Consider the following 19,073-nt stretch of genomic DNA (forward strand, 5'->3'; position numbering starts at 1 on the left):
ACTGATGAGAGTATTGTGACCTAGGCACTGTCTCACATTGCTGGTAAAGGGTATCCTTTAAGAAAATGGCAGAATTCTGGAAAGCAGTTTGGCAAATGTTTTAAAAATGTATATGTCCACTGACCTTACAATGGCCCATCTGGGATTCTCCTTTTAAGGAAACAATCCAAAATGAAGAAAATGCTTTACCCTCAAAGATGTGAATGGTTATACTTCTTATAACAGTAGAAAAATCTCAAGCAATTAACAATTCCCAGTAATAAAAAATGCTTCAGTAAATCAAGGTACATGATAAAATATTACACAGCCATCAAAAATATTTATAACATTTTTAACAGTATTGGAGGCATGCTCATTATAATGATATCTAAAAATGAGGGCTACAAAAATCTACATAAAGCTCCAACTGGCCTTGACATCCACAGAAGATGCTTTACCTTACCACTTCTTCCAAAAGTACAGCAAAGTACAGATGTATTTTTAACATAATTTTCAGGCCCTTACAAAAGGTACTATAAAAGCACCACAAAGCTTTACTGAAATGGGAACTCAGGACAGCTGGGTAGGTCACTTGTCAGTTAAGTGTGTTACTTGCAAACCCCAGATTTGCAGAATGACAAGCAACTGAAATTTGTGCCTCAGCAAAATTATAATTTTATACATGTCATGAACTTCCAACGCTGCTTGGGAATATTAGACATTGTGTACCTTAACTCTGTGAATGTTAAGGATCTAGATATCATTTCTTTAATGCAAAGAAAAACTTAAGGAAGAAAACAACCCAAAATGCTAGCAATATTTATTTTCGGGAAGGGAACAGGGGCAAATTAGGAGTGATGATTTTTTTCCTTCCTATTATTTTCTGAATTTCCCACACTTTCTAAAATAGGACTGCATTACTTTTTTGGTTAAAATGTAAGGCATGTTTTACTTTGTCATCATAAAAATTAAAGCTTATTTGTTAAAAAGAATTATTTTTAAAAGGCAAATACCTGTCTTTTTGTCGTGTAATCTGCCAGGATGTTAAGTAGCTTATAAAATACCTCGAACCAGGGGAGATAGCTGGAGGAAGAAGAGGAAACACATGAAATATTAGTATGCAGGTCAAAAACTTTAACCAGGATCTAATTCAAGACTGATACATTTCAGTTTTGCTCTATGTCCTAAAAGAGTTCCTGTCCAAGACTGCTGGAAACACAGACTGGCGAAATGCTAATTATTTCTGAGAGTTTAAAAAACTGCCTGTGTAAGGCAGAGGATTGAATGTCCATTATAAATTATTCCCATGCCTCTGAGCTAGAACAGTTCAAGAGAAGAAATTCAAAGCAGACTCCACAATCAGGCACCATCTCTGAGTAGCCCCCTGGCCTCTCCCAGCACACCCACCCTTCCCAGGAAAGCTTCTATTCAATTTCTCGTGATGGTACAGGGACAGGAACAGACACAGACACACACACACAGCATTCCCACTGCAGGCATCCGCAAAGGGTCGTCCCAAAGGCCCCATGAGCCCAAAGCCATCCATGTTACTGCAACAGACATTCTACCCATCACACGCTATCTTTCTACCTACTTTAGCATGAGTTCCACTTCACCGTCCCCACTGTCCTCCACCAGGTCCTGACCATTGCTCCCTTCACTCTGAGAGCAGCCTGGCTGCTGACCTCAGTCCTGCAATCCACTCTGTGTGGCCTTTTTTTTCCCCTTGAGATGGAGTCTTGCTCTGTTGCCCAGGATGGAGTGCAGTGGCAAAATCTTAGCTCACTGCAACCTCTGCCTCCCAGGTTCAAGTGATTCTCCTGCCTCAGTCTCCCGAGTAGCTGGGACTACAGGCATGCACACCACTATGCCTGAGTAATTTTTGTAGAGTCTGAGTCTTGCTCTGTTGCCAGCCTGGAGTGCAGTGGTGTGATCTCAGCTCACAGCAATCTCCGTTTCCTGGGTTCAAGTAATTCTCCTGCCTCAGCCTCCCAAGTGGCTGGGACTACAGGCATGCGCCACCATAGCTGGATAATTTTTGTAGTCAGAGGTTCGCTCTGTCACCAAGCTGGAGTGCAGTGGCGTGATCTCAGCTCACTGCAACCTCTGCCTCCCAGGTTCAAGTGATTCTCCTGACTCAGCCTCTTGAGTAGCTGGGACTACAGGTGTTCACCACCATGCCTGGCTAATTTTTTTATTTTAAGTAGAGATGGGGTTTCACCATGTTGGTTGGTCTCAAACTCCTGACCTCAAGTGATCTGCCCACCTCAGACTCTCAAAGTGCTGGGATTATAGGTGTGAGCCACCTGGTCATCAGTTTTAGAACGGTTTTTCTAAAATACAAATCTTCATCGCACATTGTACTTAATCCCTGCAATGATGCTCCATCACTCCAGGATCAAGTCCACATTTGTTAGGATGAACTCTCAGGGCTCTATACTGCCAAGACCCTTGCCCACTGCTGTGGCTGTCCTCTCTCTACTTCCCCAAACACATGCTCCCCTCACTCCTTTCATGCCGGGAATGTGCTGGCATCTTCGAGCCTGCCTGGGCTTACATACGCTGGGCCCTTTTATCCCTGATCTTTGTGGTCTAGTCTAGTTGATTTCTACTCATCCTCCTAACGGTCCCCCACCCCCACCCCATCCTCACTTCATGTGCCCTAATTCTCTCTTTTCTGTGCTGCCCTGGTCATGAGAATGCTGTGGTTGTAACATTCCCCACACAACGCAGTCCTCAATGGCATGTCTGTTTTCTCAACAGACCACATGCCAACAGAGAGGAAGGAGCCTATCTTTCTTTACTTTGTCTTCCCAGTGCCAAGAACGGCACCTGGCACACCGTCAGTGCTCAGCGTTTACTGGGCATATAAAACCAGATAAAGACTGACGGCAAGGGCACACGCATCCTATGGGATTGTTGAAAAGTATCCACACCCCCAAGAAGTTTTGCCGCTTACTTTCAATGGCTTTGTTCTCTATAAGGAAATTTTCCAAAGTGACATCAAACAGCAAAGCGAGAAAAACGTCGTACTAAGCGCTTGCCGGCCTAGTCACATCCACCCTGCTGTGCTAACAGAGTCCATTACAGACAGAGATGGACACAAGGTAGCGCACAGATGTCATATCCTTCCAGGGAGAGGGGAATCAGCACCCTGTACAGATTACCGGCTGCGCCACTGAGGGTAATAAATGAAGTGAGAGGCAACAAAGAGAACAGATAAAGTGCACAGTCCTCTGTCATTAACGTCTGTCTAAAGCCAGCACATGCTACTGTAAAATTTAAGTAGCTTATCAAAATATACCGATAAGCAACTTAACTTTTCACTTCTATGACAGTATTATCACTGACGTTAATATGTTTCAATCAGCCCTGGCAGCTGCATATTGACTACTACACAGCAAATGACTGCTGCCACTTTGCACAGCATTTACTTTGGCAGAGTAATGTAAACATTCAAGAGGGATTAGGGAGGAGATAAGTTTCTCCCTTCCTATTCTGTTAAATAAACCTCGGCCGAATTAAAAGCCATTATAGTAGGAACAAGAAATCCCTTCAGAAGAAAACTCTTGCACAGATTAGACGACTCTTAGTAAACAAATTGGACCAAGGATTACAGTATTTTTTTTTTTTCCTGAAAGCAAAATACCACTAGTTAATGCTAGCCGCTGAAAGTCAGAGGGGGTTGGGGGGAAGGCAAGAAGGGGAAATATATTCTTACAAGAAAATTGTGACTTCAAGTCAACAAGAGAAAAATGGAATTGTTTTAGAAATATTAGATTAAGTGATATGGGGCAGGCTGGATGCTCTGACAGTTTAGGACTACAGTATCCATCAAAGCAGTTTTGGATGGCTAGATTCAACTGACCAACATGGCTTGGGCACAGAGGCTCCAGCCTCCACGTCACCTGCTGTGAGGATTAAGGAGGGGACGTGGGAAGGAGCTCTTAGCCCACTATAGATGGCACCCTGGTTCTCACACAGAGCCTCAGCCTCACAAATCAATTCATTTGGCTATGCTAAGCAGAACCACTGGCCACAAGAAATTTTGCAGTTACCCTGGAAATCAGCCATTTCTTTCTCCCTTCGGCCTGACTGGACACAACTGTTCCCCACATGTTGTCCCCTGTGCACTGACAGATGAATATCTAGTGATGGCAGTGTTAAGGTTTTGAAACCAAAACCCAGCTGTCTTCTTCTTCAAAGGGCCCCTGTTTTTCCCTGTTGGGAGGCCAGGGTTCACAGCAGAGCTCTATCCAGCGGCGTTTCCTGTCCTGCTTCATTAGAGCCGCCACAACAGCTTGCGCAGTCTGCCAGGCTGCAGGTGAGGCTGCAGGGACCCTGCACTCCAGTCTGCGTGTGTCTGTCATCGTTGAATAAACAATCCTTCCTAGACCAATGACAGGAAACAAACACTCTAGCCCGCTGCTCCGCCCTGGACTCTAACAGGGTGCAAACATCTCTGGTCCGCCTCTGCTTGCTGCCTTTGTGTAATGGCTTAAGTCCCCACTGTGGAGTATCACAGTGGGGACTGTGGCGGGCTCCATCCAAGGCTATGGCACAAAAGGTCCTGCACTCAAGAAGGCTATGGTCCTCATTGGAAAGAGACACACACAGCAGAGTAACAGTTTGGTTGGAAGGAGCTAGAAGTCTTTCCCAAGTGCTTTATTTAGTTTATTTAGTTTAGGCTTTTGAACTGTAGAAGGTGATCATGAAGCACCGTCATGACCCAATCAGAAGACAGCGAAAAGCGAAAAGGGAACAGCCTGCTCCCCAGACACCTGCCTAGATCCAGGCTTCTCTCCCTTCTTACCCACTCTGGCCCAGGTAACTCTGTCCCAGGCTCTGCCCACATTCCCAGGCACGAGAGTCAAATAGAGAGGCTTGTATTTCACGTGACGTTATAGAAAGTTTTAAACTTGAGAAGTGTTCTCCACCTACTGCCTTCCTGACCTAGGGCCCCACAGGTCCTTGTAAGAAGGGCAAGGGGAGATTCTAAAGACAGCACTTACGGTAGCAACAGGCCATAGTCAAAATCACCTTGAAAAAGCCCTTCAATTGCCCTCAAAATATGGTGGACATGGTCTGTGTAAACACAAAGTAGTTAGCCTGAGTTGTGGGGTCAGGTTGAATGAGAGCATCCTACGTCTAAATCTGTTAGCTGGTGAGCTGCTGGCTCTTGAACTGAACTAAGGGCATGGACTTCCTTTTTAAATCTCACTTCACTTGGGACAATAATCACTCCAACTGGTGAGTTTGTGTACACATGGATGACTGGTCTTATGTAAGTTCAGCATGAATATAAAGGGATTCCACTTTGCCGTAAGTATTAAAATGGAAAACCATTAAAAATTTTAAGAGTTCTCCAAATTCTCTTTTAGTTCAGTTCAAAGTCTTGAGACGGGAGCAGGCAAAATCAGTATGGGAGAGAGCAAGGGGCAGGGATGGTGGGAAAGGCTCACCAAGTGTAGGAAGGCAGCAGCCACCTGGGAGAATGGTAGTCCACAACAGGACGACAGACTCAGGTGAGGAGAGGAGGCTGTCCTGGAGGGGCAACCTGGTACAAGGTGTTAGAGTCCAAGTGGGAGGAGAAGGGTATCCCACTGAGGGGTGATCGGGCATGGTGTGCTGGGGACCAAGCAGGGTGAGGGTCCTGGTAACGGAAAGCCAGCATCTGAGCAAGATGAGGAGGGAATCTCCATGGGGGGGAGGCCTGCTTGGAGTTTCATGACTTAGTGGGGCAAGGAGGGGTTGAGCCTGGCATGGGGTAATGACAGTATCCATGTGGAGTAGAGAGGCTGACCAGCAATGGTATTAGAACCCAGAAGAGTACAAAGAACATCTGGAAGGCAGTTCAGTGTGGGATGTCAGAGCCTGAGGGGTGGGAGGGCTTCCACGAAGGGCATGGGGGCAGCAAGGCAGAGTCCATGTGGTTGAGAATGCTGGCCATGATAGGAACGGGCAGCAGCAGCTCTGCCTAAGGTGCCACAGTCCAAACAGGGTGAGGAGGGTAGCACTGTGTGGGAAGGGGGCTGAAGCAGAGGGCCACTGGTTACAAACGGGGAACAGATCAAGACTGACCGAGCAGGTAAATATATAATGGGAACCAGATATCTTACTATCAGAGAAGAGAGTTACAAATATGGTTTGGGAAAGAATGAGAATGAACTCTGTGGTGTCAAACTGGAACTGGATGTAACTGTGGGAAATCATGGTGTTCAACAGATAGGTATGAAAATAGAGGCGGATAAAATAAATAGAAATACAAATCTATGTACATACATATATATTCTCTAGTTTTAGCCACTGAGAAGGCCTGGAAGCAGGAATAGCCCAATTATAATGAGCAAACTAAATGCCCAGATATTGGTTTCTAAATACTATTCTCCAGTAAAAGGACCCTGGGCTCCTTGAAAAATGTCTGATTCCAGGGCTGGGCCTGGGAAATGGCCCTGTTGGATTACAAGGAGGGGGAAAAAAAAAAAAAAAAAAAAGCAATGCTCAGTACATGAACAAGACATATCAACAGGACAGGAAAGCCAGTGAGGAGGAGCTCCCACTGACAAAATCTGCATGACAGGCAGACAAAAGTGTATGAGAACCAGGTGGGAAGTAATTCTTTCCCTTCATCTTGACCTCAGTAGAACCCAGTGGATTTCAGCCTTATCAGAACTAGAGTCTGCTTTGCTATCCTAAAAACAAAATCTTAATGTACTCTAGCCATTCACGAAACCAAAATAATGCTCTGGCTCTCCAACAAAAGAGAAATAAGAATAAAAGTAATTTACAATAAAATTTTAGAATGTGACACTCAGACACCATTAAAATAGATGATACAATAAAGAACTGCCTCCCTGGAGAAGACTGTAGCAGGGCCACTTTTGTGCATGTTGGGACTGATGAGTTTAAGAAAAGTAACATGACATTGGGTCTTTCATTTGTTTTTGGTGACTTTCTACTGTCTGAGGAGCTCCTGGCATTCCATCTTGAATACTTGAAGAGAGGCATCCCTTTCTGTCAGCAGATTTTGCCAACATGTATCCAATGGCAAAGCATTCCTTGGTTAAACCTGCTAGGCACTCAGTATTTAAAGCTTTCCTATTAAAAAAAAAAAAAAACAAAACCAACTTTCTCCCCCAGTATTAAAAAGCAGAGCAGCATGGCATATGCTGGGGAGAACACAGGCTTGAATCTAGTAATCCTGAGTTCGAATCTCAGTTCTGTTCCTTTCTAGATGTGACACCTTGGGAAAGCAGTCTTCCAAAAGCTCAGTTTCTTCCTCTATGAAGATATACACCACCTGCTAATGTACCCGATGGACATGAGAGCCACCAATCCAGAACACTCTTCCTGTCCCTCCCTGTCTGACCCCCTTGCCGATCTCAGCTTTGGGATCTCAGCTTTGGGAAGCTCTCTTTGATTCCTGGTGTCTGGGTCAGAGGCTCCTCCGGAACTCTACAAGAATTCCTCATACTGTGCAGTCAACCAGAATGGACAAGAAAACAGAAGCTGTTATAAGAGGAAAATACTCACCAACAATGTGACTGCTTCAAACAACACATCCCTTCTCTATCCTTTCAGTTTCCAGACAATATGTCCCATCTTTACCCTTCCAATTTCACCCAGCATCTATCTCTGCCCTGTCTGTTTATCTCAGTTAAATATCTATAATAAAATGCACACTAGCCACAAAGTAAAACTACAACTCTTGCAAAGGATGATGGATTTTATGAAGCCCATGTTGGACATGCTGGATACCCACTCAGAGTTGAGGCAAAGTCATCAACAAATGAAGACCTGGCTGTATTAGACCACTTAACAAGTCATGAAGAGAAAAATCAAGAAAAACAAGGATAGTAAAGCAACAGTCACATCAAAAGAAAATAATTTCAACATCAAAGGATAAAAGAGACCTTTGGGAAACTGAAGTCCTCAAATACTTTTGGAAAAAGTGACTCCTTTTATGATTATGCTGTGAAAGTCAACTATGAAGTGTTATTAAGTCAGAAAAATTATAACCTCCTCTCCCCCACAATACTTGATGTATTATTCTTTCTAAGAATTAACACAATGTTGGAATTAAAAGACAGATTTTGTTCAGGTAAATTTATTTTCCAAATTCTAGGTTCACTTTTTTTAGATAAAATCCTAACCTTTTCCTCATTTTTACTATGAACTTTTGGTCCCCATTTAAACAGATGCATTTTATTCCCAGAACATGAAGACCTCCTGGGCTTTCTCTACATTCAAACTCACCATTGTTTATAATACAGGCTTTTCTGTCTTCTCCATTGGTGTCAACTCCATGGAAGCAAAGATGGTGACTGTGTATTGACTGTTTAACCCCTAATTATTCCTGGCACATGTGAGACATTCAGTAAATCATAGCTTCCCTTGACAGGCATAACTCTTCTCTATAGGTTCTATTAGGGCCATTAAATACTACTAGAGCTATAGAGCAGGCGTCCCTAAACTACAGCCGGCGGGCCGCATGCGGCCCCCTGAGGCCATTTATCCGGCCCCCCCGCCTCACTTCAGGAAGGGGTACCTCTTTCATTGGTGGTCAGTGAGAGAAGCATAGTATGTGGCGGCCCTCCAATTGTCTGAGGGACAGTGAACTGGCCCCCTGTGTAAAAAGTTTGGGGACACCTGCTATAGAGTAACAGTCAACCAACTCTAGCTGGGAGGTGGGGATCTAAATTTAGCAGGCAGCATTTGGGTTTGGAAAATGACCCAGTTTTCAAAAAACGATTCCTGCCAATGTCCTGCTGGAGTCTGGAATAAATAATGAGTATAGAGCAAGTGAATATTCAAAGTAGACTAAGGAATACTTACAAACAAGATTCCTCGCCCCTTGCCCATCTCCCCAACACAAGGAAACTCTACCATCTACTCTTCTTGTTCCCATTTCAATTGCTATGGAGAAATGTCACAAAACCAGGCTGATCACAATCATCCGAACACCTAATTTTTCAAGCGCACGTGAGCCCTTAAAATTGTTCAAGAATCCTCTAATCTGTAGTGCATCAGGGCTCCTGTTGCCCAGCCCCTCCAGTCTGCTCCAAACATTTTTCTTCTTCTGTCCCTAACCGGTTTGTCCCACTCTTCAGAAGCTCCTCTTCTCCCCAGACTTACCAAAGAGAAAAAGCTTTCACATGAGCTCTTCCACTCCTATACTTCTCATTCCTTCCCCTCTCCCTCCTAATACAAGATAGGAAGGAAGGAAGACCTAGCTCCTAACTGCACTGCTTTCTATAAGACATTATCTTCTTCCCTGTTATACTCAGCCAATAATCACTCCCACTTTTAAGCACAGAAACCACTCATGTGTGCTGGTCTACGATTCTCAAACCACAACCTTAGCAGCAAGGTTATGCATGGTTCCTCCTTAAGGGAAAAGCACACCTCACCTTCCTGAGATAACCACATTTAGCTTTGATTAACATTTCTACGGAATTTAAAATTGAGAAAATGTTTCCAGTCTGAACACTGCATTCATTTCTAGATCATTCATTTTTCAGATGTTGCATCAATGGCATCTACCCACATATTCTCACATGGCTTTTCTTTTTTTTTTTTTCTTTTTTTTTTTTTTTTGAGAAGGAGTCTTGCACTGTCACCCAGGCTGTAGAGTGTAGTGGCGCAATCTTGGCTCACTGCAATCTCCACCTCCTGGGTTCAAGCAATTCTCCTGCCTCAGCTGGAGACTACAGGTGTGCAAAACCACATCCAGCTAATATTTTTTGTACTTTTAGTAGAGAGGGAGGTTCACTATGTTGGCCAGGATGGTCTCCATCACTTGACCTTGTGATCCACCCACCTTGGCGTCCCAAAATGCTGGGATTACAGGAGTGAGCCACCACGCCTGGCCATTCTCCCATGCTTATTAAGACCCACCAGTATATGCCTGGCCCTCTGCTAGGTACATAGGGGAGTAAGGCCCACATCTCAGAATCTGGGGAGCTCAGAGTCTAAAGAAGAAAGCAGACACACTGCCAGATAATTGTCAGCAGCAAAGGGTCAGTGCTCTGATAAGAGTTTCACAAAGGGAAGAGAGAAGAGGTTCTGGAAAGTCTTCCAAGAGGAAGCAACACCTCACTGATCAACTTTATACTGCAAAGTCAGGAGACGCACCTGGGTTTGAGTACCAGCTCTGTTACTTACTGGCTGTGGCCTGAGCCATGTTATTTCTTCCCTATACGTGAAATGGAGATATAATATCTACCCTCACGTGGTTCTTTTGAGGCTGAAACATATGTAAATGCACCTACCACATTGCTTGGAACTGAGTACAATTTGTTTCACCCTGATAATACCATACTCTTTGATAAGATCAAGAGTCAAGGGAACCTAAATAAGAGAAAATCACAATCCCCTTTGGGAGCTCTAAGCCAGTCTCGCCCAGTCTGGGCATTCTGCTTCGCTCACAGCTGCTAATCCCAAACTGTAAATTGATTATGATATTCAGCTAAGCTAAAGAATCCCTGATTTATGTCCATAATTAACATCCCATTGTGATACCTATTATATCCATGCAGGAAAATATATTGTATGTACTGAATGAGTAGAAATATTAATTTGCATTATGAAAAAACACCAAAAACTCCCATAAAACATCTGTGCTTATATAAATCTACCCAAACATACACTTGGATTTGATTTTGGAAACAGGGCTCTTTTCTTTCTTGATGGGTATTCAATAATTGTTGCTTTTAGAGAGTGGATTTGTTATCTTTTTTTCTATGACAGCATTACTTTGATTGAAGGAGATTGCTCAGGAGGAAAGCACAAAGGCACTTTTCTGTTATCACTGGTGAAGTGTTGGTAACACGAGATCTTTGGAATAATGGCACCTGCACTGACAATTCAGTGTAATTCTCAATATTTTCCACTGAGCCCAGACAGGGTGAGCACACAGGCCTTTCATCATTTTCCTAAGAGAGTTTATGATGCTGCCTACTCCTGTATTCACACACCTGCAAGACTTTCCCCATTCAGAGTATCTTATTTTATGGCTTAAATTACTACTGTAATATAATGTAACGGGTTAGCGAGGTTCTAACCTACTAAGCCCATCCTACTGAAGTGTTCATAGCCTAAGAAATACACTGTCTCTACCAGAAAAAAAAAAACAACAACAACAAAAGGAAGAAATGGCTATACAAGGAGCCCTGTCCTACTTGCAGTAATAAACAAAAAATCAATTATTCCAGTCAGATGCTATTTGATATTAATCTCATTTTAGGGCCAGGGAGTAGAAGCTAATACAGTAAGGGGGGAAACTATGCATCAGGTGTTAGGTGCTTTGAAATATTACTCTAAATAACTCTGTGAGATGAACAATTATCCCATTTTACAGATGAGAAAATTGAGTCTCAGTGAAGTGATTTCCCTAACATGACACAGCTACTAAAACCACAGATCAGACACAAAACCAGTCCAGTACGATTTCTAAGTCTGATGTGCTCTAAACAATACAATAAAATATACAATGATCAATCCTGAGATTAGGATACAAAATCCTTACCTTGTGGTTCTCACTGTAGTGCTTGGTAAGATAAAGGAAAACTCGCCTCCAAAAGCCCCTCGGCTCCAAGTGTTCTGAGCAATCTAACTCTGGCTGCCTCCCAACAATTCAGCGTGTTTTCTTACTTTGCCAGCTCCAGGGACACTAGTCATGTGTCAGCTCTTTATTGCTTCAGGAATTAGTGTACATGTTATATTCAGAAACACAAATATAAATAGCTCAATTTAAAATGTTTTAATCAAACACGGCAGAATAGTATTTTAAGTTTCCAGTGCTTCGTGTCAAGACCCAATACCTCTGCTATACCCTAAATGCATATTTTTAAGAACTTTTTCTAGAAAAACTATGGCCTATGTCTTAGATTCTTAAACAGACTGTGTTGCCTTTTTTAATTTAAAGTATAAAGCTTTAAATGTATGCTTATGGTGACAATTAAGGAAATGCTAGATTAGACAGGGCATCAGCTTTCCACAAATAGTACTCATTTAAGTTCATTTCCACCCCAGATCTCTGCTTGAATGTTATATCATTCAATCGCAAATCTCTCTATAAAAGTGTCTGGCTGTCTCTTAAACCCATTTACGCTCTATGCTTCAATGCCTTTCCTTGGCAACTTTTTCCATATGCTTAACTTCTTTCAGGGAAGCAGTTCTGTCTCAATTCACAGAACAGCACACCAATCAACACAAGCAGGCAGGCAGGTAAAGAAAGGAAGGAGGAGAGACAGGCACACAGAGAAAGTAGGATATGAATGAAGCTAGTCCAATAAAAGAAATGTTTTAAAAGGCAGATTTTTTAGGCCAAAATAAAATGAACCTCACACCTACCCCCAAGCAATCAGAGAGCTCTGAACTTGAATTTATAACCCAAACACTCTGTACCATATGCAACTTGAGACACACAACTGGTGGCACTACTGGGGATTTATGACTTATGACTTGTTCATATTTAATTTGTAACCAAACACTTCCCCTTCCTCTTAGCTACCTTAGAACTCTTGATTAACTCTTGTTTTCACAGGTCAGAGGTTAAATAAAGGAAGGGAAGCATTCTGGGGTGAGATTGCCCAGAGCACCACATCCAAGAATGACCCTGTGCAAGGAACATTAAAATAAGCGATAAGGCCAGAGATTGTTCCAGACAGCTGATGTTCAAAGCCTCCTTGGGATACGAAGTAGAAGCTTTCAACTAGAGAGCTGGCAACAAAGACAGACCGGAAACTGGTCTGCTCTCAAGTTACCTTTAGTGACGAAGCAACTCTTTCACCGAGTTTTTCCCAAAATGTTTCTGAAAATGAAACTGAGGGGTTTGAGGGAGGTAAAGCAAGAGACTGTGCAAGACAAGCAGCCTTTCTTCTTGCTTCATTCTGCCGCAGGATTCTGTCTGGCCCACCAGATTCTCCTACTCTGAGGAAAACCTCCACGACTATTTAATTTTGCAGCAGACCTGGGTCAGGCTGAGGGAAGCAAAATTCTTTCTTTGTACACAGTTAATCACATGGAAGTTCAGCAACCCTGAAGAAGATTTAATCCATTCAAAATTATAACTACAAGATCCACCCAGGTCTAAGCACATTGACTGTTGTGCACCAAACTGATCAAAGTATTAGAAGTAGAGTGGCAAATATTCTAAGGGTGTTAGAGACCACTCTTTATTCCGGAATTACCAAATGCCAGGAGCTTTACATGCCTTTGCTTATTTGCTCATTGTAATTCTAAGTAGGTACCATTATATCCCCAGATACCAAATGGCAAAACTGATGCAAAGAAAGGCTAAGTAACTTGCTCAGAGGCATACAGCCACAAAGTAGATCAGGGTCAAATCCAGTTCTCTGTGACTTCCCATACCAGGTAAGTACTTTCTGAAAAAACTCTCTGGGAATGGTTTCAGTAAAGTGTATGTTAGACAGTGCTTATACTTTACATTTGATTAGATGTTGTCACAATGAGATAACTAAGTTCATTTGTTTTATAGATAGCAGTCATTCACTCATTCATTCTCTAAGCCAAAGTGAGATAATAATTAAGTTCATTTGTTTTATAGACAGCATTCATTCACTCATTCATTGCCTAATATATATAAGTCAGGCACTGAGTAGAGAGTTGAATGTGGCATTACTTCCACTAAAGTTGGTCCCTGGTTAAGATTTGTATAAGAAATCGTTACGCCGTTAGGAATGATGTGATAGAGGCAACAAGCAAGCGCAGCACTTGGAAAATGTGATAAGTAATGACTGGGCTGCCCTGAAAAGAGGTATGGTGTGCATTCCTTCTGCACTAAAACCACACAGCAGCCACACCATGAAACAGGCAGGTTCCTCAAATGAGCCTTTCAACAGAACAGAGGATCTCAAACACAGGCAGGCTGAAGAGCTGGGAATCTGTGACAAGGCGCCCAAAGCTACAACATAAAATGCCATTGGTCATTCTCTGTTGAAACCCTGATGGAACTCCTATCCTCAGCCACTCCCAATTTTTAAAATAACCTTTGTACAGATTGCATTGCTTTACTGTAAGCCAACGGAAGAGTCCATAATGTTACAAAAGCCTAAATTTGTTGTTTAAGAACTCCCTCAAAATATAGCTATATTTATAATTTTCAAAACAGGAATCCTAAAAACTAAACTTTAGAGAAAAGATGCTCAGTCAGCAAACCTCCTGGCAGAAATACATTTCTCTGATGTAAATTCTTTTTTATTTTTTCTCAAGACAGTATCTTGCTCTGTTTCCCAGGCTGGAGTATAGTGGCGTGATCTTGGCTCACTGCAACCTCCGCCTCCCAGGTTAAAGCGATCCTCCCACCTCAGCCTCCCAAGTAGCTGGGATCACAGGCGCAGGCCACCATGCCCAGCTAATTTTTGTATTTTTAGTAGAGACAGTGTTTCGTCATGTTGGCCAGGCTGGTCTCGAACTTTTGATCTCAAGTGATCCATCTGCCCTGGCCTCCCAAAGTGCTGGGATTACAGGTATGAGCCACCACACCTGACCTCTAATATAAATTCATAAACTCACATAGCATTGAAAGAGTGCAGGGGTGGGTGCAGTGGGTCACACCTGTAATCCCAACACTTTGGGAGGCCGAGGCTGGTGGATTATGAGGTCAGGCATTCAAGACCAGCCTGGTCAACACAGTGAAACCTTGTCTCTACTAAAAATACAAAAATTAGCTGGGGATGGTGGCAGGTGCCTGTAATCCCAGCTACTTGAGAGGCTGAGGCAGGATATTTGCTAACCTGGGAGGCAGAGGTTGCAGTGAGCCAAGATGACACAACTGCACTCCAGTCCGGGCAACAGTGCAAGACTCCATCTCAAAAAAAAGAAAGAAAGAAAGAAAGAGTGCACAAAGCTTGCCTTTTAATGAGTTACTACGAAAAGTAGAAAAATAAAACTAAGTCTGGAAAAATGTATGCATTAATCATTTTTACTACATTTTTACCAGTATTAAATACTGTGACTTTTTTTCATAATATATTTTCAATGGTAGTTCTTTTATTACTTATAATAGCACAACACATACAGTTTTCTAAACATGTGCTAAGAGAATGGCGAGGTAGATTACAGCAAATCCAGGCAACAGAAAATTGTATTTTAAATTATTTTTAAGCATATGAGAAAATGTCCATAAAGTAACACAGATTGAAAAGAATGGCCAGGCGTGGTGGCTCATGCCTGTAAACCCAGCACTTTCAGAAGCCAACATGGGTAGGTCACTTGAGCCCAGGAGTTCCAGACCAGCCTAGGCAACATGGGGAAACCCTGTCACTACATAAAATACAAAAATTAGCTGGGTGTGGTTGCTCACACCTGTAGTCATTGTAGTCTTGTATGTCTCAGCTACTCAGGGGGCTGAGTTAGGAGCATGGCTTGAGTCTAAGAGGTGGAGGTTCCAGTGAGACAAGATCATACCACTGTACTTCAGCCTGGGTGACAGAGCAAGAGTCTGTGCCAAAAAAGAAGAGGAAAAAGAGAAGGGAAAGGAGAGAAGGAAGGAGGGAGGGAGGAAAAGAAGAGAGAAAAAGGAGTGAGGGATGGAAGGAGGAAGAGGGAGGGAAAGAGGAAGAGGAAGGAGGAAGAGGAGGGAGGAAGAGGAGGGAGGGAGGGAGGGAAGGAGGGGGAGAGAGAGGGAGGGAGGGAGGAAAAGATGAAAAAGAAGAAAAAACAAAGGGTATACACCACTATGTATCATATACAATCATATATGCTCCTAGAAAGACTAGAAGAAAAGATAAATCACGGTTATTTCTAGATTATGGGATTGTAGATAATCTTTTTCTTCTGTATTCTTTTCTGTGTTTTCTACAGTTTATTGAGCATGCGGCGTCTTAAAATTTAAGAAAAAAGTTGCCTGTTAAGTACTCTGTTATTCGTAATTAAAATACTCCAAAGCAACCTAAATATATAATAGAATGATTACAATATATTATGAACTATCAAAACGATGAAATATTATATATTCATTAAAATCAGACTATAGAAAAATATTTAACATGGAAAAACGTTTGCAATATATTTAGATATAAAAGCAGGCTCTATAATAGATACAAATGACTTTTTCATTTTTTTGTGTTTTCCTATATTCTCCCAACGTTCTACACACACATGCACACACACACTGTATTATTCTTATTAACTCTTAATAAAACTCTCCCCCTCCTTTGCTTTCTTTAAAAAACAAACAGCCACAGGTATGATTCTCCCCTGCCTACCAACATCCAAGTGGTCTTGCCGAACGGCTAGGGAGGTGGATTGGTCAGGGAGAACAGAATGAAGAAGCAACAGCCTTCCTGCTTCTGTAAGTGAGCTTAATAACTGTGATGACCTAGTTCCAAAATGGGCTCTCTGGATGAAGAGGAAGTTTGTACTCTTTAACAAACTGGTCACATCAGAGCCTCATGCTCTTCCTCCTGCGCCATGCTTATCATGGATCTCAGTTCCAGGGCAAGGGTGGTGAGCTAATAAGGTTTTCAGTGACCTTTCCTTAATGTGGGTACAGTCAGCCTAACTAAACCCTGGCAGGCTCAGGAAGAAAGAGACCCTCCCTTATCTAAGGTCACTCTTAGTTGAGAGGGAATAAAAGAGAGGTCAGAATCCATTTTTTTCCCTGTTAGATTTTAAGGCCAAATCTGCAAGACTGGATCATTCATACAAACATTTAGTAAGCATAGATGCATACCAGTCCTGTCCTGGACAGCTAGGATAAATAAATGAACAAGACACGGTGCTGTCTGTCCTCAAGGAACTCTAAGTTTCTTGGGAAAGAGACCTGTAAAGGATGGATCACAATGCTACGTGAGGACGCTGCAACACAGGTCGGCAAAGAGCTGTGGCAGCACCGAGGAAGGACATCTCAACCAGACTGCGATCTCAACTAAGCAAGGAAGAGGAACTGGATGAAAGCGAGGCACACCTCCGTCTGGAGGAAACCAAAAATTACAGAGGTAAAGAAACAAAGAACTGCAAATGGCTCAGGGTGGTTGGGTCCAGAGTAAGGGTAGAGCAGGGTGTTTCTTTGCGTGATTTTTTTTTTTTTTTTTTTTTTTTGAGGTGGGGCTGCGTGGAGAAAGGATCTTTGGCAGTAGCAGAGATGAAACTAGAGCAGTCCAAAGAGCCTGGCTTGTAAGAAATTTACATGCTGGACCATGGAGTTTAACTCTTGTCTTGAAATCAAAGAAGGGTTTTCAGCAGAGAACAGGCCTGATCGGTTTTGTCTTTGTAAAAGAACGCTTTAGAAGGAGGAGAGTCTGGAACCAGATAAACTAAAAAATTTTAAACCAGTGTAGCTGGTGAAAGTCCTCAAGGAAGAATGAGGTTCCAAAAATGAGGGCCTCTGTCAGTGCTCTTTTACTTACTAAATACAATTTTTAAAACAGATTTGACTCTGGGAGAAGAGAGCTAACCAAGGAGCTCCTGTCAGGCAGAAGGTTGGCCTGGACATGTTAGGCAGAAGGTTGCCTGCTTCCTTCAGAAGCAGTGTCCATCATGAGACACGGCAGCAGAGGAGGGGAGCTGGACCATCCGGAGCAGCAGGTGTGGCTCTCCCCTGATGAGCAGGCTCCCCTGAGAGCTGTTCCTTCCACTCTCCAAGGCTACCTTCCTCTGCAAAAGGGCCATATTTCCTGTTTACCTAACAAGGTGGCAGTAAACCTAACAAGGAACCTAACAAGGTTTACCTAACAAGGAACAAATTAAGCAAAATAACACAAAGTGCTTATCACAGTTCACAAAACATACTAGACACTCAAAAATAGCTTCTGTTATGATTGTTAGGTAGATGTCTACTCTCTTCAGGAGAAAGAATGGTTCTCAACCACATTTTGAATGATTTTAAAATGTTGACTGCCACAAACACACAGATTTTCTTTCCAATTACTTTTAAGATTGCGTCAGTCACAAAAGAGTGGGCTGGGCCAACAGGGATTTCTAAAATTAATATTTATTCACTTAACACAAGATAAAGATTTCATTTCAAAGACAGAATGAAAGCAAATTAAAAAAAAGATGGGGATCATAAACGTGTAACTAGTACTTTTTCACCCCATTCCTCAATGAATGACTCTTTCCGAGTTAACGCTACAAGTACTTCCTTGTGCCTTCCTGACTGAAGGAACAGTGTATATTATTCTTAGTTAAATAATTAAGTAAGACTTAACCCTAGAAGATTTAGCATGCTATAGTGATATAAAAGACAGCAATACTAATAAGATTCTAAGAGCTATTATTAAACAAACATATGGATGTTAACATTTTTACCTTTCGCAAATGTCTGAACTTAACTTTTATTATGACTCTAAAATAGGGCAGCTTCAGTCAATTTAAAGACCAGTTCTGTGCTCTGAGCCATTTATGGGATGAAAATGAAAATTTCTGGTACCTTAGTTCCGTCAGGCATTGTTTCTATTTCTCACCTCAGCTATGTGAGATGGGTATTTTCAGCTATAATGTACAGACGAGGAAACTCTGGCTCAGAGACATGAAGTGAATTGCTCAAGATCACCAAGCAAGTAAAGAAATGGTCAAGATTTGAAGTAAGATCTCTCTGATTCCAAAGCTCACCTTTCTTTTTTTTAACATCAACTTTGAATTATAGTTTATATAAAATAAAATTCACCCATTCTCTGTGTACATTTAGATGAATTTTGTAACTGCACACAGCTGTGTAACCACCACCCACAATGAATATATACAACATGTCCAGGGCCCCCAAATGTTTGTTTGTGCCCCATCCAACTGAATCCCCCTTACCAAGTATCTATTACCACACTATACTGAGATCATCTGTTTTCCACCTGTCCTTTCCACCATCTCTTTTAAAAATTCACTTCTTAAACATTCAGTAAAAGTCACTCTTTTGACAAACACCCACATTGGTGTAACAACCACAGACAAGTTATAGAACACTTCCATCACAGCCCACCCAGCTTGCCTGTGTTGCCTCCTTTGTGGTGAACCTTGCCTCCCCAAATCTCTGCCCTGGGAAACCACTGATCTGTTTCCTATTCCCATAGTTCTTTTTTTTTCCAGAACATCATAGAAATGGAATAATACAGTACATAGCCTTTTGAGTCTGG

At 42.3% G+C, this 19,073-nt stretch overlaps 1 protein-coding gene across 7 annotated transcripts in view; it reads right to left on the reverse strand.

Moving 5' to 3' along the window:
* The window catches only part of DENND1A (DENN domain containing 1A), a 546,222-nt gene that overhangs the window by 286,865 nt on the left and 240,284 nt on the right, over positions 1-19,073 (reverse strand). For all 7 annotated transcript variants that reach the window (XM_074395320.1, XM_039474808.2, XM_039474809.2 and 4 more), the window contains one exon: positions 993-1,062. In XM_074395320.1, coding sequence (XP_074251421.1) covers positions 993-1,062 — 70 coding nt within the window. The remainder of the gene's footprint in view (positions 1-992; positions 1,063-19,073) is intronic.

This window comes from Saimiri boliviensis, chromosome 2 (genome assembly GCF_048565385.1).
Source record: "Saimiri boliviensis isolate mSaiBol1 chromosome 2, mSaiBol1.pri, whole genome shotgun sequence".
Classification (NCBI taxonomy): Eukaryota; Metazoa; Chordata; class Mammalia; order Primates; family Cebidae; genus Saimiri; species Saimiri boliviensis.